At 32.7% G+C, this 22,721-nt stretch overlaps 1 protein-coding gene and 1 long non-coding RNA gene across 9 annotated transcripts in view; one reads left to right on the top strand and one right to left on the bottom strand.

The window, feature by feature from the left end:
* The window catches only part of LOC145265349 (S-crystallin SL20-1-like), a 295,253-nt gene that overhangs the window by 139,904 nt on the left and 132,628 nt on the right, over nucleotides 1-22,721 (bottom strand). The window contains exon 1 of one of the 8 annotated variants that reach the window (XM_080121116.1): nucleotides 15,181-15,449. The exons of the other annotated variants lie outside the window; for them this stretch is intronic. Within the exon in view, the coding sequence (XP_079977242.1) occupies nucleotides 15,181-15,247 (67 nt within the window). The 5' untranslated portion in view covers nucleotides 15,248-15,449. Of the gene's footprint in view, nucleotides 1-15,180; nucleotides 15,450-22,721 lie in introns of those variants that run through there. 8 annotated transcript variants of the gene reach the window in all.
* Nucleotides 9,567-22,721, top strand: part of LOC145265352 (uncharacterized) — a 314,468-nt gene continuing 301,313 nt past the window's right edge. Inside the window, exon 1 of the long non-coding RNA XR_013864635.1 lies at nucleotides 9,567-9,804. This is a non-coding gene — a long non-coding RNA (uncharacterized LOC145265352). The remainder of the gene's footprint in view (nucleotides 9,805-22,721) is intronic.

Here is a 22,721-nt window from a genome sequence, read left to right as displayed (position 1 = left end):
TCTTGGTAGTTATTTTTGTGTATATCCGTTAGAAGCGTTGAGTGAAATTTGAAGAATAAAACATGTATAAATACATTTGAAACTCAAAACGTTGAAAAGCTACAAAGACGGCGGTGATACAAATAAAACGAGCGAAATTTTGTGCTCTAGAATAATTTTTCTACATAGTCGCCGACAGTCTCAACGCAATTTATGTATGTATGAATACGTATATATATATATATATATATATATATATATATATATATATACGTACACGAGTATGTATGTATATGCATACATACACGAGTATGTGTGTACGTACATACATACATATATACATACACACACGAGTATGTATGTATATATATACATATACACACATACAGACATGAGTAGACGAGGCTCGTTCAAAAAGTAAAAACTCCTAGTTTTATTTACCGAAATGTTGAAAAGCATCTACACCATCTAATGAAAAACTTGTTATTATTAGTGATTTCAATGTCCGTATTGGGAAATACTATCAGACTTGGAGTGCTCTTGGCCAATATGGTATCTGTATCATGAATACTAATGATCTTAAGCTACTAGAGTTGTGTTCAGAATTTAATCTTACTATCTATAGCATATTTTTGTCACCGCGTACTGAAGCACAAAGCTACTTGGATACATCCACGTTCAAAGCATGGTCACCTAATTGACTTCATCATAAATCGAAAACGCGATTTTCGAGATGTTGGTGTCATGCGCAGCGCTGAATGTGACACCGATCACAAGTTGGTCAGAGGAAAGTTTACTCTACGAATCCGTAAGAAAATTCGTCATACGGCGTTAAGTTGCCTAGCCATATTGAAGTCGCCAGGTTAAACGTTGCCTGAAATTCACAAGAGTATGGCGAAAACGCTTGATAAACTTGCATTTGATGGTGAATGGGTGGATTTCAAGATCCAGGTTTATTCTGCTGGTGCTGAAGTTCTTGGCTTCAATAGGTATAAGAACAAGGAATGGGTTGACGACAACAATCTTGAAATTAATCAGTTGCTGATGCCAGTTTATGACTTTACTTCGTGAAGATTATTCTGATCATACAACTAATTTGCGACAATACAAAGAGGTCAAAGCCACTGCAACGTGAGTTAAGAAATAATGAAAAAACAATGTTGGATGAATATAACGGAGCAGATAAAAAAGGCGTTTGACACAAAAAATTAAAGGAATGTTACGGACTTCTGCGCCAAGTATTTGGTCCTCCTACCTCTTCTATATCTCCCCTGATGTCGAAAGATTGTTCTGCTGTCATTAAAGATCCAGATGATATCTTGAAAAGATGGCAAGAGGACTTTACTAATGTGTTTCCCTCAGCAGTTGATGCTGATGCAATTGAGAGCCTTCCACAATGTGATGTCCTATTCAGATTGGATCGTTTGTCCAATCTGGTCGAAGTGAAATTGGTTATCGCACTAGTCAGCGGTGGCAAGCCACCTGGTTTGGATGGTGTTCAGGTGGAACTTCTTAAGATTAGATGTGTGAATATTGCTAATGCTATCCTTAGTTTTGTTAAGAAAATTGGGGCAGGTGCTCCTGTTCCACAGGATTGGATTTATGGTGTCTTAGTTACCCTATTTAAAGGAAAGGGACAGAAGAATGTTTGTGATTACTACCCTGGGATCACACTTTTGTAAGCTTCTGGGAAAGTTCTCGCACGACTTCTATTTAACAGGTGACTGGAAGATGTTTATCTTAATGCTATTCCAGAGTCACAAAGTGGCTTTGGGGCTGACAGAGGAACTATAGATATGAGTTTTTTCAGCCCGGCAAGTCCAGGATAAATGCATTGAATAACAGATTCCGCTGTATCCATTGTTTGTGGATCTGACCAAATAATTTGATACCGTCAACAGGGATACTCTCTGATTAATCTTAGAGAAAGGAGAGTGTCCTCCAACCTTTGTTACAATATTTAAGAAACTGCACAGGGACATGAAAGCTCGAGTCTCGTTTAACGGAAAATTGTTTGATGAAATCCCTGTTGACAATGGTGTAAAAAAAAAAGGTGATATTCCAGCACCTACTTTTTCTCTATATATTTTGCTGCTCTACTTGATCATGGGTTTCGGGATTGCGATAAGGGTGTCATGTTAAAGTTTCGAATCACAGGTGGCATTTTTAATCTTAGAAGATTTAATGCAAATAACAAGCTGGATCATGTCTTAGTTAAGGTGTTACTGTATGCAGTAACTAATAATAACAATAATATATATATATTTATATATATATATATATTAAAACATATCTATATACATACACGAGTATATAGGTATGTATATATATATACATGTATACATACATGCACGAGTTTGTATGTATATATATATATATATATATATATATATATATATATATGCATACGTACATTCATATAGACGAAGCTCGTTCAAAAAGTAAAGACTCCTAGTATTAGTTACTCGAAATGTTGAAAAGCTATAAAGGCGTGAGTGATACCAATAAAACGAGCTAACATTTGTGCTCTAGAATAGAAATTTGGCTGTTAAGGGGTCAAAGAACAACGATTTGACCTTTGAGAACTCTACCAAACAATTTTCGGTATAAACAATTGAAATTTTAGATATAGGTTCCTTGGACATGGATCTAACTTGAGAATATGATTTGAGCCCAAAACAATAAATGTTAAGGGGTCATAATTGGGGTCAAAGATGAAATAATTTGATCTCTGCGGTGTCTATCAATTTACTCAGACAATTTCTGGTTCAAACCTTTGAAATTTTACATAAAGGGTATTCAGAAAGACGCAAGCTTTTTAAATCGGTTTGGGTCGAAATTTGAGTTACCAATATATAAATGTATGTATGTATGTATGTTTGCATATTTGCCTAAAACTTTCGACAGAAGTGACGAATTTTCACAAGATCAGTATCGTTTTGAAGTTCGATCCTTCAGACAACTAACTCGAAAAATTGGCTAAAAACATTAATATTCGCACCCTCAACTGGACACTTCTCTACAGGGGGGGGGCGCCGCTTTTTCCACCGATATTTTCAAAAGTCATTTCCTGTTCTCGATTGTTTAGCCTTAATTTTAACCGAGGTCGCTTTGGCTTTGGCAGTGGTCGTAACAGCAAAGACGTCACGGTTTCCCCTGTTCTTTTCCTCCTTCGCGGTACGGGTTCGAGCCTGCCTTTTATACTACCACTATTTTTTTTTGCTCAACATACACCTCCAAATTAAATATTATATTTTCTAGAGGGAATTAGACCTGGAATCTAAAGAGCATAGTTTATTTGAATGTATTAGTAAATGTAATAATACTTTTAAAAGAAAGCAGTGCTCACTGTACTTTAGATATATAATAAGCTCAATAGATGGAGATGGCCAACAGCTATATTAATATTGAGTAAAATGATTCATAATTGTGAATTAAAAATCAGTTTCAAAAGGAGAGACAAAAAACAATCAACTCGATTGTACGACCGTTTCGGAAACGATGTTTTCTTCATCGAAATTGAAAACAAGTTTTGACAATTACATGACAAAAGCTTTTTCCTTTAAAACATAGTGTCATCATCAGCAAAAATAGAGGGGGAGGAGACGTTAAAAACACCAAAATGAAACTAGCATTTTTCTTGTTTTACTTTGGTTTCTTTAACATCTCGCCCTCCGCCCTATATTTGCTGGTATGGAGACTATGTTTTAAAGGGCAAAACTTTTGGCAAATTATTGTCAACACTTATTGTCTAACGATCGTACAATCGAGTTGATTTTCTTTGTATTTTCCTTTGCAATTGTTTGTATTTTCCTTTTGATTTTAATTCATATATATTACTTCATTATATATATATATATATATATATATATATATATATATATATATATATAATTGAAATATGAATGAAATACGCTTTAAAGCTGAATTCAAAGGGATACTCGTACATCAGATTTTATATTTAAAAAAAATATAAAATTCTGACGAAGGGGTATAGTGCCGAAATATACTAATTTTAAACAAGTAAATGATTGTTCGTATTTCATAATACTGTATTAAAATCGGCTTTAAAACGTATTTCATAAGTATTTCAATTTCATATTTCAATTAAATCAACGCTTTTAACACGGAAAACACTACTTTTCTTATACATATATATATATATGTATATATACATATATATATATACGTGTGTGTGTGTGTAAATATATCTTATTCCTGGATAATATACACCAATACTTATTTAAGAAGCTCAATGTAATTACAGAGCAATATAGTGAATGAATGACAAAAGTCTATATTCCAAAGTTTATGATGTTGACCATCTCATTTCCTTTTGAAGAATAGATTGTTGCTATTTCTTCTGATGAGTTAAGGGCAAAATAGATTCACTAGGTGATATAATAATTAAGTGATTGATTTTGCGCTACCAAACAGATACTGTCAAGAATTGTTCATGTCAACTGAATTAACGGAATATATTATAAGATAGTCAACATCATTAACTTTGGAATATAGACGTTTGTCATTCATTCGCTACACACACACACACACGCACACACACACACACACACACACATATATATATATATATATATATATATATATATATATATATATATATATATATAGAAAGAGAGAGAGAGAGAGCGAAAGAGAGAGATATGAGTGTGTACATGTATATGTGTGTGAGTTCTCCCTTTCTGATTTATCTCTGGGTGATAAATAGTATCCTCTTTTCCCTAAAAGGTTGCGAGAAGGCTTGAATGGGTCGGACGACGATCAATCTTGTCAGCTTGGCCCCTACTGGCCCCTTCTCTTTAGGAACACTGGAGGCAGGGGTCAAACTTTAAACGCCCTGATTGTCTCCGTCTGGATTTCATTTGCCTTATCACATGACATATATACACATCTACATGCATATGCGCGCACACACCCAGACACACTAACGGACACACGTATATATATGGTTGAGTGTGCGTTACTGAAAATATATGTATATATATATATATATATATATATATATATATGTATGTATGTATATATACACAAATAAAATAAATTAATAAATACTTTTTGTATATATCTATCTCTCCCTATCATCCAGAAATGTTATCTCTCTCTCTTAATATATATATATATATATATATATATATATATATATATATATATGTATAACTTAACTGATCTGGTAACGGGTGTTGTAACCAAACATCCGGTTTACGAATCCGGATGCGCATGCGTACATAAACATACACCCAAAACAGCGTAAACTAATAAACACAAATCGCTGGACAGGTTTCATTCGAACAAATGGACATCATTAGAAAAGCGTATATCTTAAATTTATTGAATTGACTGTGTACGTTTTCAGCGTGCCAATTGTTTTTTTCCGCGTTTAAATTATCCAAATAAACATTTTTAATATTTTCTGCATATTTTTACATCGTCCATTTCCGTATTATGTTTAAGTTATTTTAACACAATTTTCTCAAAAATAAATCTACTTTAACCCGTTAACAAATATAAGACCATTTTACAACGCCGATTTACCCACCACCTTCCTTTTTATTATTTATTCTCCATCTTTAAGACATCTTTCTTGTGAAACATTCATACATTTTCTTCTACACTACTAACATAAATAAATAACCCCATTCAAATAAATAATCAACGTGAAAATAAAACGTATTGTTTTACTGTGTACGTTTTCAGTGTCCCAATTGTTTTTTTTTCGCGTTTAAATTAAAAGATATGTTAAAATTTGAATCGAACTTAAAGTATTAATGTATCTGTTCAGTGCACATTTATCTATAAGTATGGCAAACCACTTATAATTCAATGGCTGTAAGACTTTTTTTTTTAAATAAACAATTATAAACAGAACGACTCATAGAAATATATCAATATTCTTTTTCCATTTTAATATACTTTCATAGAAAAGCCTTCTGTTATGTAAAAAAAAAAAGTGTTTTCTTTACGTCACATGTGTCACGCTAATACATTAATTCCATAGCTAATATAACATACTGATCCAACTGGTCACGGTTAGTCTAGTATATATATATATATATATATATATATATATATATATATATATATATATATATATATATATATATGTTGTTTGTTTCTTTTGGTTGGCGATACTTATTGAGTGACTTCAATTATTTATATGGATGTGCCTTTTTACCTAAATACGAGTTCGGAATAATTTTCCCTTGGACAAGTTTGGTACCCCCAAACAGGGAGCGGCATATGTATTATTTTTAAAATATGATTATTCACTGATACGTGTGTTGTCGTCTACGACACCTCAAAGTGCCTGAATCTATCGAGATTCGAAATTGGGACTCGAGATAAGATGCCGAAGCCACTCCCACTTGACTATTTCACAGAACCACTTATGAATCCTGCTTTTCCGTTACGTTAATGTGGTTTGTTCGTTTTTGTTAGCGATACTTGTTTAATGAATTCAATTATTTATACGAATGTGCATTTTTACCTAAATGCGAGTTGGGAATAATTTTCCCTTTGACCAAATCACATTTTAAAATTATATATATATATATATATATATATATATATATATATATATATATATATTAAGTAATGTGATTTACAATTTAAAAATTTAAAAAAAAAATTTTTAATTTAAAAATCAAATTTTAATTAAATTAAAAATCAGTTTCATAAGAAGGAACAACAACAAAGTCAATTATCTGTACGATCGTTTCGGAAATCCGTGCTTTTTATTTGTGGTATACATGAAGTTATGTAGAACAATTATATATAGTTTTTTTGGTAAGCACGGTCTCCTCATCAGCAAATTTAGAAGGATTTTTATTGAATTTAAAAGACACCATAAATAAACCTAGCATTAAAAGTACGGCAGATGAATCTTTTAGTTTTTCTTTTTTTGAAATCAGGAACTGTGTTTAAAGTAGTCATTTAGATGTTTGCTATAGCTTTTTTTTTATATATATTAAAGTGAAAATGCCTGTCTGTATGTGCGTGTCTGTGTGTACATTTCCCTGCCAAACTACTTTGTCAATTTTCAGCTTACAGGTTCAAGATTTGACATACAGGGGTATTGAGTTGTGGGAAAATCTTTTTGATCCGTTTTCAGACACAAATTTTACTGTAAAGGGGTCAAAGTTTAACGATTTTACCTTTGAAAACTCTACCAAATTCCTCCGCAATTTTTGGGTCTAAGCATCTGAAATTTTGATACATATTACTTGCATATAGATAAAACTTTTTAATTTAATTTGAGCCCCAAAACATAATTTTTCAGTGTCAAAATTAGGGTTGAATTTAAAAAGAATTTGATCTCTGCGGTCTCTACCATATTACTCAGACATAACGTGTATTCAGAGATAGGGCAGGCTTTTTAATCGATTTTTGGCCGAACCTTTGGCTGCCAGTGGTACAACATTCAAACGATTTGACCTTTGCGGTCTCTAGCAAACTAGTCAGACAATTCTTGGACTACCCTATTTGTTAAATTTACAAATAGGGTAGTCAGATGCAGCAAGCTTTTAAATCATATTTTGAGCAAAAATTTGGCCGCCTAAAAGTCAAAGTTGAAAGAGTTGACCTTTTCAGTCTCTTAGAAACTCCACCGCCAATTTTTCGTCTAAGCACTTGAAATTTTAGATGTAGGTTACATGGACGATTCATGTAGACTTTATATTTATTTTTAAAAACCCAATTCTCAATCGAATATTAAATTGTACTTAATATATCGTAATCATTTGCATTACATCTTCTAGAAGCGAAACCAAAATGTATAGTCAATCCGCCTTATCCGTTAGCGTATGACCTAAATTGCAAAAGAAAAATAAATAAAAGATGTTCTTTAACCTATAACATTTTTATTAGTGCATAAGCAGAAAAATAAGTTAAGTGTATATGCATATATATATATATTAAAAAGCATGACTCATGTCCAGGTAACCTACATCTAAAATTTCAAGTGTTTAGACCCATAATTGGCGGATGAGTTTGATAACTTTTAACTTTGGCCTCTTGCATTCAAGCTTTTTGCCCAAAAACTGATTAAAAAGCTTGCTGCATATCTGATTACTCATTTTGTAAAATTTCAAATGTTTAGACCGTAAATTAGCTGAATATTTTGCTAAAGATCGCAAAGGTCAAATCTTTTGAACATTGATCCTTTGGTGGCAAAACCTTCGGCCGAAAACCTATTAAAATTGGCTGAGTAATTTAGGGGTCAATTTTTCAACATTTATTGTTCCGAGCTCAAACCAACTTAAAATGTCCACGTAATCTATATCTAAAATTTTCAGTGTTCAACCCAAAATTGACGAAGGAGTTTGGTAGACATTTTAAAGGTCAAAGTGTTTAACTTTAACCATTTGACAGCCAAATTTCAGGCCGAAAATTGATTAAAAAGATTTTCCCCAATCTCAATATCCCTTATGTAAAATCTCGAGTCTTCAGATTGAAAATTGTGAAACTAGTTTTGTCTCGGGCCCTATTTACTATTCATAAATTTATGTGCATATATATATATATATATATATATATATATATATATATATATATGTATATATATATATATATATATATATTTCTAGCGGTGTACAAGTTTAGTAGAGTCTGCAAAGGTCCACTCTTTCAACTTAGACTTTTTGGCAGCCAAATATTTGCCAAAACACTTATTTAAAAGCTTGCCGCATATCAGCATACTCTTATGTAAAATTTTAAATGTTTAGACCCAAATTGGCTTAATAGTTTGCTAGAGACCGCAAAGATAACATCTTTTTAACTTTGACTGCAGACAAATTTTCGGCCATAAACTGATTAAAAAGCGTGTCTAAATATCTGAATGCACTTTATGTATAATTTCAAATGTTTAGAGCAAAATTTTGCTGAGTAATTTGGTATAGACCGAAGACGTAATTTTTTTCTTTATGTTGCCCCTTTTTTATCTCTTAGTATTTATATTTGTACTCAAATTAAATTAAAAAAGTTTATCCATGTCCAAGTAACTTACATCTTAGAATTCAAATGTTTAGACCAAAAATTGGCGGAGGAACTTGGTAGAGTCTTCAAAGGTTAAATCCTTTGACTTTGTTTCCTTTACAGCCCAACTTCTGGCGGAAAACCGATTAAAAAGATTTTTCCAAATTTTAATACCGCTATCTCAAATCCTGATGTTCCCTGAAAGTGTTGTTCTCTTCTCATATAAGTAAGAAAACAGATAAGTGGAAATGATATTATGAGATGGCTAGGATCGAACCCTGTAGGCAGGTGGATAATTGAAATCCTAGGAATGCAGTATTGTTAATTCTTTTAGAGATATCTAAATATTATTTATGTCGGATAAAAAGCGATTGCCCATTCTTTTAAAATAACCAGATATTAAATATCTCAGTTAAAAGAATTGACAATGCGAGTTAAAAAAAAAATTGTTTAAAAATAGGTTAGAAATTAAACAATTAGAATTAAGAATTCCTTTTTGCCAAAAGCGTGTTTGGACAGGCATATGTAAATCCAGGTGAAAGTTAGTCACGTTGGGAACCACACTTCTGACGTCATAAACAAAAGAAATTTCTGGATATACTGAATCTTTGAGTTAGGAAGTAGATTAGGATCAGATAATCAGAGTCGATCACAAACGGTGATAGAGTAAGTGGAGAATGGGAGCCCCTTAGAGGCGAAGGGAGACGAGTAAACTATGTAATCGAAAAGGCTTGAATTCCTGACTTCATCAATCGGCCAAAAGATGGATACAGAAATCCAGATTAATAATTTGTAACTGTTTGTCTCGTGTCGTCATTCCTCACAACCGAAAAGGTAAATGTGTTTTGAATATTCATCTATAAACGAACTCTTGTATAACTCCCTTACAAATAATGTGCCTCCATCATAAGTAATGTATCTCCCCTCTATATGTGTTAAGAACTGGTGCATCAAATCTCTCAGTCTGTATTAATGTAAAGTCCCCAAGAATCATCCCAGCCTGTTATAAATGTCTATACGTCAATATTGTCATCATCGTCATATTTATATATATATATATATATATATATATATATATATATATATATATATATATATATATGCCCCAATATGAACCCCCGACCCGCTGCACAACACTACGTCCGTATACTGAAAATTGACAGAGTAGTTTGGTAGGGAAATTACACACAGAGATACACACAGAGACTATTTCGCTTTTATAAATATACAGATTTTCTAAAAAGTAAACAACAACAAAAAAAATAAAAACACCGCGCGATTTTCACGCATTTCTATTTTTAAAAAATCCTGAATATTTTAGGTTTTACATAAGAGCTCCAGGGCTTAATTACACACTTTGTATGGTCAGATCTTGCTCTCGGGTCATAGTATGGGGACCTAATTTTATAGAACTATACAAACTCATGATGCTGATTCCTGCCATTAGACCTAATGTAAAGCATTAGACTGGCTCTTGATAAACTGCTACTTTCACATGAGAACGCATATGGTCGGGCTAAAAGATATCGGTAAGATTCACGATTACCACTTCCGTAAAGTGCTTTTGAAAAGGGAATACTCGATTCGCTTTGCTCCAAATCTTCTACAACCATCGTAAACATACTTGACCGATCGTCCCCAACCCATTATTTCTAACCTCTCCACGTTGATTTCAAGAGTTTTCAGGTTGTTTCGAATAATGTTTATGCATAGATATATATACCTATATACGGTTATACTTATGAATTATGATACCACAAAACAGCTGTCTGTGAACGTCTGTATATATATATATATATATATATATATATATATATATATATATATATATATATATGAAAGTGGGTAGCCATCAACAATTGTGGGTTGTTCAGACTTTTATCATTTTTTATTTTAAAATCTTTTTATAACACGTTTCAAGCCGTTTAGTTCTCTTCATATATATATATATATATATATATATATATATATATATATATATATATATATATGCAAAACAGTTACATATTTTGATTTATATATATATATATATACACAGATATAAATACATACATAAATAATATAAAAGTTAAATAGGTTTAACATAATTATGATACCATGAAAGAGCTTTCTCTCGGCTTCTGTATATATATATATATATATATATATAATTAGTTTTTTTTGGAAAAAGAATTCCAGCAGAGTGCTCAATTAAAAGGAAAATCCAAATTTTAAGAGCGTACTTATATTTTGTGTACAGAAAGTTGTTAGTTGAGACAGGTCATTGGTACCGTCGGTTTCAAGCCCGATAATAAGGCCCGTTTAAGGTATCCTTATCGAGCTCTCTTCAGCCCATATTCGTAGAGACGAATATTGACTGAAGAGAGCTCGATAAGGATACCTTAAACGGGCCTTATTATCGGGCTTGAAACCGACGGTACCAATGACCTGTCTCAACTAACAACTTTCTGTACACAAAATATATATATATATATATATATATATATATATATATAGTAAAATAGTAAGTTATAAAATATATATGGCGATTAATCTACACAGAATATTTCGCAATTACCCCACGCTAGGATTCATCAGGCTTATGTGTGTGTTTGTGTGTATAACAGTTACATATTGTAATTTTTATGTATACACAAATATGAATACATACATAATATAAAAATTTTAAAAATTTCACATTAAACGTTTTCTCCATTACGAATTCACAGCACCACTTACTTCCGGTAAAAATTTAAAGGCTATCCGAAGTCTCATTCGCTTTAATTATACAGAAAAATCAACAAATAATAAAAAAAAAGGTAATAAAGGAAATATTCAATTACATAAGTAAATAAATTTAAAAAAATCAAAATGTCTAGAGTAATAGCGATGAAAATAAATAAGAAACTTATGCATAAACCTTTTTCGGATTTACAGATGTCTCGTTTCCGCATCCATTTTTAGCCTTGCTATATTTCAATGTTTTTTACGGACATTTTTGGTCCCTTTTCTTTTGAAAAGAAGATAATATTCTCGAAATTTTAAGACCTCCACTATTCCGGTTATATCAAACATTAAGTGCCTATTTACTGATTTGTATTGTGATTATCTTGAAAAAAGTAAATGGATATACGAAATTAAATAAAAAAAATTTTTTATACTTATCTGACGAATTTCTGTACAAAACATATATAAGAACACTGCCTAAAATATAAATTATCTATGTATAAAAGATAGGCTCATCCGTTTCGGAACCTATGAGGAAGGAACTCATAAGCACACACAAAGTGACTTATATATATATATATATATATATATATATATATATATATATATATATATATATATATATATATAAACCGACGATACCAATGGTTTTCTGAACTTCTGTACAAATAAATAAATAAATATTCAGCTCTTATATCGAAATCGTTTTTCTTTGTAATCGAGCACTTTGTTGGAATTCTTTCCCATAAAAATAGCTAATAAATATATATATATATATATATATATATATATATATATATATATATATATATATATATATACAACTGAATAAATATGTGTATATATAAACATATATGTATGTATTTATTGATTTGTAAATTGCTACATTTCATTCCTCGCATTGTGATAGCCTTCTAAATCTCTACTATATATATATATATATATATATATATATATATATATACATATATATATGTATGTATGTATATATATATATATATATATATATATATATATACACTATACACACGTTTTATTGTCATGTTGATTACTTCTTTTACGAATGCGAAACCGGAAGTCGTAAACCGGATGTTGCGTTACAACACCCGTTACAAGGTCATTTGAGTTCTATAATTATATATATATATATATATATATATGTGTGTGTGTGTGTGTGTGTGTGTCTGTGTGTGTGTTGTTATAGTTTTCAAGGGTCTAAAGAAATAACAGAAGATGAATAAGATCGATCGCCTCAACACTCAATATGTTGCCTTAGTCCGCATAGATTCTATATATTTCCCTTCTGTTTTAAGGTTCGCGGTCTTTAGTTGTTTTATTTATCTTTTTTTATGCTAATGCCTTTTGTGATCTCGGTAATTTGAACCTCTCCACAACAGCATCCATTAAGTATTCCACTGGGGGAATTGTTATCGACGGCTTATGGATAACATTTCCTTTTTTATTCAAATGTTTTATGGGTGAACTTTTTGCCGTTGATCAGGTGTATCAAGTTCCCCATCTGTTTAGCCACGATACATGTTTTCCAACATATCTTGTTATTTCGAAGCTGGTCATCTTTATCGCTTGTCGCCACATTTGACTGTCCAGAATTTTACTAGATAACGAAACTAACTATCTGTTCTGGTCTTGGAAAGGTCACTATGGAAAATACGGATACAGAGATGAGTTAGAACTCGTGAACTATATTGAAACAAAAGAACATATACAGAGAGCAACTATCGTAGTAAATATCGCCAAGATAGCAGATTGCTAAAGTACAATGACCGATATTTACCTCTCTTTCACCGCGAGAGGATGTGACAAAAGGTTGCATGGTTGGAAAATATTAATGCTCCAAGAGGAGCACTTCGGATCTACAAAAATATACCTGCGTAGCCCCGTCGGCATTCCCGTGTAAGGGGATCATCAAAGAACAAACGATAAATTAGCTCGTCACAGACGCCGGGAGGAAAGTCCTGGGAAGTTGACCTCCTAGGGCTGCACAGAACATTTTGCATTAGTCCGACAGCAAAAAGGCTATCGAAATGGCCCAGTTTCAGCCGGTCTGGCGTGTATTATTACACTGACGAGAATCTCAGTCGTAAACCACAGTTAATTTATAAGGTTCGGAAAAGTTTGTCTTTAGTGCATGGGTGAGTCCCACAACTACCTTCAACCAAGCCTTTTTGCACTGCAAAATAATTGTCATTATCTTCTCTGTTTTGGGTCAATAGTAAGCGGACCAGTGAATTTCCTTTTCTGTCCAACCATTGCTATTCTTAAGTTGATTCAAGCGGATCGTGATTGAACGTCTCAGATATTGTATCGATCGGCTCTTTTATGTTATTAATGTTTCTCTATTGTCCTTTGAGTGCCGCTTTTTAGTTGGTTTAAATTGACTTTATGGATTAATCTAGGACCTTGTATAATGTAAACCATATCGTCATTCTTTTTACTGGGCTAACTCAATTCCAAAAAAAGAAGTAGTGTTGTTTCGAAAACATTTGAAAAATACTTTTTCTACTGAGTTAAAACGTTTCCTGAAAACGTACGTTGCCTTCAGCGATTTTGCTTGCTTTGGGCGAAGTTTATCGAACACTGATCTCGCCTTCCTTGCAATCATGATTTCAGCAAGAGAGACCACTATCGGAGTCTTATGATTCGGTGTAATTCTATATACCTGTAAAAATTGTTCTAGCGTTTCTTCCGTAGGAATGCATTATGCCGTTTTAAAAATCTTTTTCATGATGTTTTCGAAACTGTCGGCCTGGCCATTTGTTCTAGGGTGATATTGAGTCGTCTTGATACGATTTATGTGAAAAATACCACAAACTTCCTTGAACTCTGCAAATCTGAATTGAGTTCCGTTAACGATTACGATGCAATCTACCACACCGACACTGGTGAATAGTTCGTGTAAAAAGTTAGTGTCATCTCTGTGATAGGTCTTTTACATTTTAGTACTTCAGACCACTTAGTATAGCTATCAACTACAAACAAATAGATCCTCGAGAGAACCCTAAAATCCGCGTGGATTTTAGATTACGACTGTTCTGTTTTTGGTAAGAGTTTCAAAGGTGCTTTTGCCGGAAGCGCGCAACCTTCGCACGAATTAATTATTTCCATGATGTTGTTATCCATGTTTTGCCAATAAACATAATTTCTCATCAAACTCTTTGTTTAGGTTTTCCTCACGTGTCCCGCGTAGAAATCCCGCAGGATCCTTTTACGAAGGTTTTCAAGAATTACCGTTCCACTATACAACTGGTGTTATATATTTATTTATATTTGAGGAGATGATATGTTAAAACGTGTCATGTGTTATCTAGTGGATGTGAGATATTGTTCTTTTAACAGACATATAATAAACGTATACATCGTATGTATGTTGTTTAGCCAGGAGGACATGATATTGACGTGTAAACCGAGTCATGTTGTATCAGACTTATCACACGGCATATTTTTTACAATTCATATATAAGAATAATAATATATGCTTCATACCTTTTTCTTGAAGAGTTCTTTTAACTTCCTGCTGCTCCGTGACGAACCATGTAGCGATCAGCACCATCCAATTGAGACATCTGTTCTTATTTATGAAACCATAAATAAACTCTTTATATTTTTATAATATAAATTTATTACAGTTGTGTGAAATCTGCAGTTCGTCTACATGTTCTATTCTTACAGTTCGCTCCCTAGCTGTCTGTCCGCCTCTGTCTAGACGTCTGTCCGCTCTGGTGGTCAATTCTCAACTCTCTCAATCTCTCCAAAACTAACTACATCACGTGTTCTCTTACGTCACCTAATTACGTGTCTCAGACCAACCTGATGTCCACAACTAGTTATTTGTTTATTCAAAACACCAAAATAATGTTTACATTTATTTTATATTTTCACATTCATTTTGCGATTCACACGTCAATCATTTCTTCTCCAATTTAATAATAACGTCATAATAACGGATTCAGCGACCATCTCTCGCTCAAATCAATTAATAATAATACAATAACAATAATAATAATGTTTTGACCCTTGACTCCGCTTGCCACAGTTAACAGATACTACGCTATGATCCCAGCGTAAAGGGTCATAACATTGCACAGGGACTTGTCGCATAATGAGAATACCTCCGAGGAATTTTTTACTTTCATAGCAATTTTAGTTTTTATGTCGTTAATAAAGTCGTTCTTTAGCCATTCTTTTTTTATTTCTAATAATATAACCGGGAGCTCTCTAACGGGAGTTCTTCTACGAGAAGCTCTCTTATTGTTATAATTTCGCAATCGGTGCGAAGTGCTGCAATTATAGAATCTTCGAAAAATTCTCTTTCCTTCGGCATTAATCAAGATAGTCCGTCAGCGTTGCTTATTTGTTTCGATGGAAAGTATTCCAGCTTAAAATTATGATTTAACAAGATGGCACCCCATTTTAATAATCTGTTGGCAATATACGTTGACGATCCTTTCTTTGATCCGTAAAATCGTAAGTAACGGTTTGTGGTCGGTGTACAGCGTGAACGGACTTCCCTGAATGTACTTATGGAATTTTGAAATTGCCAAAATGATAATCTTCGCCGTTTTCTTAATTTGCAAGTAACAATGTTCTTGAAGTAACGATGTTCTTGAAGCATGGGCGACTGACCTTTTTTGGGTCGTCTGGCATTTTGTGTAATATACCTGGCCCGATGCCGTATGAACTGGCGTCGCTCGCTACGATGACATCCAATTTTGACTCATAGTGCGCCAGAAAAAAAGTTTTGGAATGACATTTGACATTCGGGAGTCCAGTTCAAGACCTTTTCCTTCTTTAATAAGTCATTTAGCGAAACAAGTAAGTCGTTCATATTCTTGATAAATACCTGATAGTAATTTGCCAATCCCAGATATCTTTGGAGAGCCTGTACATCAGCAGAAGCCAGTATGTCTCTAGTGGATGTAGCCTCCATGGGATCCGGCCGTCTTCCAGCTTCCTCAATGATATGCACACGTATATGATTTTATTCATAAAGAAATCGCACCTCAATTCCTTTAATTCAAATTCATAGTTTTGGATTTTTTTGAAAACCTTATTAATATGTTTTCGATGTTGATCCGAGGAACTGCTGCTTATTATTTTGTCCTTCAGGAAGGTTTGTGTGAAGGTCAACCCGACGAGCATGGTGTCCATAATTTGTTTTAAAATATACGGCGCGACTTTGAAACCGAACGCAAGGCTTCTGAATTTGTATAACCTCCTACGTGTGTTTATATAATTTGTATAAACCCTTACGTGTGTTTATACGCAGAAGCTTTGAATTTTCCTCTTCTACATGGATTTGTAAATATGAGTCGTTCAAGTCAACTTAGAAAATATTATTCCTTCGTTGAGTTTCGTAAATACCTCCTCCACAGTGGGAAAAGAAAACTGATCGTCCCGTAAAGTATCATTGAAACTTGTCGAAACATCAGCGCATACCCATATCTCTTCTGTGTTTTTCTGTACATGAACTGTCGGCGCTGCCTATTCGCTAAAATCAATTCCTATTAATATTCCTGCATTTTCCGGTCAGTCTATTTTTTATGTTGTGTTATTTAAAAAATAGCCAGGTCGCTTATCGGGGTTTGTTTGAAATTCGTACAACTTAGGTGTACTTCCACAATAGACGTAAACACAAAACGAAGTCTCATCCACTTTAAAAAATAATACTTGACAGCAAGGAAATGATTTGAAACTAATCTTTATTTTCCAGTAAAGACTTGATAGCGAGGTGAGGTGCGTGTGCAAAATGCAGAGAGATAATGTGTCCGCTTTCCTGCCCGTGGCCGCTGCTTCTATCCTTCCGCAATTGTTGCCTGATGCCTTTCTTTATTGGCAAAAATGACATGAAAACATTCCACCACGCATTGTCTTGAAATGTCAGTCATTCTTGTTGACCCAATCTTCGGGGATTCTACGTCTCCCATCTTGACTTTTTTGACGTCGTTCCATGGACACCCTGATTCAGGATTTGACAGATTTATTTTGACACGATCTTCGAATGAACGGACCGGCGACCGTCCTTTCTGCTACCGGCAATTTCGCCCCTCTTGTAACATTTGTTACTATTTTCCAACGATGCAAAAGGTAAATACATTCTTTTTTTTAAAACAGCTCGAGAAATTCTTTCGCGTAAAATTTTGCCTTCATTTTCGTGCACCTGCCTAACACTGCTGATGAAACTTCGGAAAACGTTTGTTTTAGTTGGATTTTTACTTATTCTGCATTTGATGTTACACATTCGACTTTCTGACAGCAAGTATTAATTGAGCAGTCTCAAAGATAAAAAATAACTACTCATCCAATCAGTTCCGAAAATGGTGGCAGATTTTTTCAGAACAGACGTCTTCACTTTTTAATAGTACGAGCAAATATACTTCCTAATAAAATCAGTTTTATTTCCAGTCCGTGCATGGTGACTTTAGAGTTATTTTTTTTTTCAAGTGAAGTTTGTAAAGTTTACGCCACGTATTCAAATATATAATTGACATATCGAACCCAGTGTCTAGTTTAAATTCCACGGTTTGTGATATATCTTGACAATTTCGTACCTACGTAAACTAGCGGGGCATGTGGAAATTCCACAGCGGACTCTTTCATATGTAATATCTTGATGTTGACTTTCTGTGGATGTTTAGCGTAAATGTAGACGCCCTGATATTATTTTTGGTCTTTTGTTAAAACTACAAATGTATTTAACCAAGCAAGCAGGGATGTCCGACGTAGCCCGTAAAATACGCTTAAATATGATATTTTTATTCATGTAGATTTCGTATATATAATTACAGAGTCAATTTTCTATCGATTACTACATATGATAAAGTTGTGATGTCAAAATAAAAAATATTATAGTCATATGACTTGGGTGTATCAGCTTGAATCCAAACCAAAACCAAAGCTTATGAAGAAATATATATACATATACATATACATATATATATATATATATATATATATATATATATATATCCTCGGGTTTTTTTATTCAAATTGAATGGACTAATGAATTCAACGAGGTTGTTAGATAGTGCTCAATAAAAAGAGCTGATAATATGTGTTTATTGTTATATAAACATGGTCACATCCTGCTGCTACAAATAGCCACTTGTTTCAATCAAACAACAGATATCATCAGGGAGCGACTTGACTATTCAAAAGTTCAATGAATAAAAACAGATGTTGCGAGTCTATCCCTGCTCTATGGCTATTCTAATGGCAAGTGCTCGACTGAGCCCCAATCTATGCCTCCCTCGCTTATCCTTCACAAAAAACACTCGTCTAGCTAAAACCACAATTAATATATTCCCCCACTCTATATCGTTGCCTAAACATAAACATGGATTTCATGAACAAACTTCTTTCTTAAAACCGCTTGCCTGTTGAACTTCGTTTTTTTTTTCATTCGTTGACTAGATTTTGTCGATGAATATTTTTTTATTCTGCCTTAGATTTCTTTTTATCTATTATCGTAAATACTTTTTTTATTGTGGTCTACTCTTCTTCTTTTTGCTTAATTTACTTTGCATCTTGGCAAACACAAACACAGCGCAGTCAGTCTTTTATTATCTACTGAAGCATTAAATGAGATTCATTTTCGAGTTTATTATGAACTCTTCATCTGATTTCCGAATACGTATTTCATACAAATCTCTATGCACGTATTTGTACTTTTAAGTCATTGTTAGTATACTTCTCTAATTTAAAGTCGTACCAGTTTTTGGGAACTATACCAGCAAAACCCGTGTGGTCTGCGCGGTCCTTTCTTCTGGGGTTCTTACACTTATAGCTTTTGTTATAAAGTGACATCTCGGAATTAAATAATTTACTTAATAATGGTACGTCTTAATATACATGTAAGTTTGCTAGTTTTTCTGTGTAACATACATTTATTGAATTGAATATGTTAAACTAGTAATTGATTCCCTTTTCTTTCCTCTGCAACCTCTTTCCCATAGAAGAGATATTGCGAGCCTGTCTCTGCTTTAACGTTATTTTCATGGCAAGAGCTCGTGTGCGCTCCAATATATGATCCCCACTCGCCAAACTTTCGCGAAAAACAGCTGTCTATCTGAAACCACTGTAAATAATTTCCCCCACTCATTACATATGCCTAAATGTAGATTCCATGAACAAAGCTTCTTTCTTAGAACTGCGAGCCTATGGGTCTCTCTGCTGTTTGCCTGCTTTCCACCTGACTATAATATGTTAGTCTTCAAGTCCAATGTAAACAAGTTCTTGATGAACCTTCCCCTTTAATAATCCAATTAACCAAATTTCACAACTAACGATTACTACGATATTGTCCCATTGACTAATGTACACTCATTAAACATTATTCTCGAGTGGCCTCCGGGCCTTGATAAGTGGTGACTCCTATGTAAAAAAATGTACGTAATCTCTTAAGTAAAAAACTGGTTATTTTAACGTCAGTCTAATTCGGACCATCCGTTTTATGAATGTCTCTAGCTCTATCTTATCTCTATCTCTATTATTATAGAAAATGAAATTCGTCTCTCTTTCTGTGTATATGTGAATTCTTCTCTATGGACACAGAAACGGTTAGAAGTATTTAAAAGTAAATTACATACAGGTATTTAATGTGCCTGGACGTATCTTTATCTAGCTTTTTTATCGGAATGCATCCGAGAGGGATCAAACTACCATTAAATAAGGAAGTCCGATTTTTAACCAAAGTTAACACTTTTATACTACCTAACATCACAAGAGCACTTGAGAAGTTTGGCGCTCATGTCAACAGATCATTAAATCTAAGGAGATAACCAGCATAGAGATAGCAAAAATAAGCATATTTTGCAAGATATAATTTGGGACGCTGAAATAATCAGTAGAACAATTAAAGAATGTGACATGAAAAAAAAAGCGAGAAAAAATATGACTACACGAATACTATACCTGAACGCGCTGGGTGAAGTTGAAATTAGTCCCGGAAATTTCAACAAAAAGAAAACAAGTTAATCAACGAGCTTAAAATATAACAATGTTAAGTAACAAAATAAACTTATTAATTAACGTATTACACAAACAAAAGTAAACAACCTGTTATAATGAAATGGTGTTAATTAATCCACAACAAAAAAATAAATAAACTTGTTAATTAATAGAAATAAAAATCACATCACACATTAGTCCCTGATGGCAATAATTTTACGGGTGAAGACTTCTCCCTTAACATCGTTTCAAACAAGTTCATTTAATTCTTGTTTTGTATTAATTAACATCGTTATATTGTAAGAGTTTATCTGTGTTTTGTGTAATACGTTAATTAATAAGTTTATTTTGTTACTTAACATTGTTATATTTTAATTTCGTTGATTAACTTCGCTATCTGTTTTCCTTTTTGTAAACTGCTTCAGCAATTTCCGGAACTCGGCTATAGTAATCGTGTAATCATGTTTTTTTCCATTTAACATTCTTTCATTGTTCTACTGATTATTTCTGCGTCCCAAATTATATCTTGCAAAATATGCTTTTTTTTTTGCTATGTCGATGCTGGTTATCTCCCTTAGATTTCATAATCCTTTTACATAAGCGCCAAAAGTTTAAACGATAAGACTTTTGGCGCTTATGTCAACGGATTATTAAATCTAAGGCAGATAACAAGCATAAAACAGAAAGAGCCAGACTATAGAATTAACTGCAGATCCGTTTATAAAACAGAAATACGCTGAAAATTAATGCTTTTTAAAGCACAATTAAACCATAATACTTGACTTTTGTACGTTTATCTTTAATTCAAATGATCATGTAAAAACAATTTCATAAAATCAGTAGTTGATTCTTTGATTTCTCTGAAATAGCAGGGGCGGGTTGGGAATAAATGTTTTTGTTTAGACCCTGACTGGTCTAATTCGAAGCTATCTTTTTACAACACTTCTTTTTCATAACCTATCATACTTTCATAAATAAGACCCCATTTTCTCTAGGCTTTGTTTTGAACCCACGGGTACATTTGCTAGTATATATATATATATATATATATATATATATATATATATATATATATATATATATATATATATATATAAAGAGAGAGAGACGTATGCATACATATACACATACTTATACAAACACACACAGGCACACACACAGACACACATATATACATACATAAACACATACTCATATAAACATGCATACACACGCACACACACATGTACACACACACGCACACACACACACTCACACACGCGCACACACACACACACACACACACATATATATATATATATATATATATATATATATATATATATATATATATATATATGTGTAAAATGTTTCCCTTTTTAACTCCGGGAAGTAGGTCATAACTTCTTCGCTTTCTCTGCATAGAAAAAGTCAGAAATAATATGCGACTTGGATTGTCCCAAATTATGACCAGATATTATAAAGTAAAAGAAAAAAGTTATATAAAAATAATACAATGCGTACATTCAACTTTTACGTATCTCCCCTTCTCCATTTCTCTCACTCTCATTCGTATATATATATATATATATATATATATATATATATATATATATATATTTCGTATATATATATATATATATATATATATATATATATATATATATATTAGTAAGATTTGAATGTAAACCTTGTATCATATTCCATACATTTTATTCCTTTTGCTTTCTAATACCTAAGCACACACATACACACACATATATATGTATATTCATAAAGCATATATATATCAGTATATATCAACTAAAACAGATAAAAAGAGTGAGATAGAGAAGGAAATGCTAAAAATTTAAGACAAATATTTACTTTATATTCATTCATTTTCGATGTTTATAATATAACCAGAATATCGGCCACCACAAATCGTATATTATTCGCTATTCCATTTCACGTTATTGCGTTTTCTCGATGTCTTTTTTTTCTTGCCTACATCAACACTTCAAAAATGTAAATAGAAAAGTGATCCCCAACTCTAAAATGTTTTTTTTTAATTTCTTCTTTCGTATTATTTATAATGACTGTTCAAACGTATTAGGCCA

The sequence above is a fragment of the Euprymna scolopes genome, chromosome 40 (genome assembly GCF_053919585.1).
Source record: "Euprymna scolopes isolate OS-2025 chromosome 40, ASM5391958v1, whole genome shotgun sequence".
NCBI classification, from domain to species: Eukaryota; Metazoa; Mollusca; class Cephalopoda; order Sepiida; family Sepiolidae; genus Euprymna; species Euprymna scolopes.
This window is presented reverse-complemented; position numbering and strand designations above follow the sequence as displayed.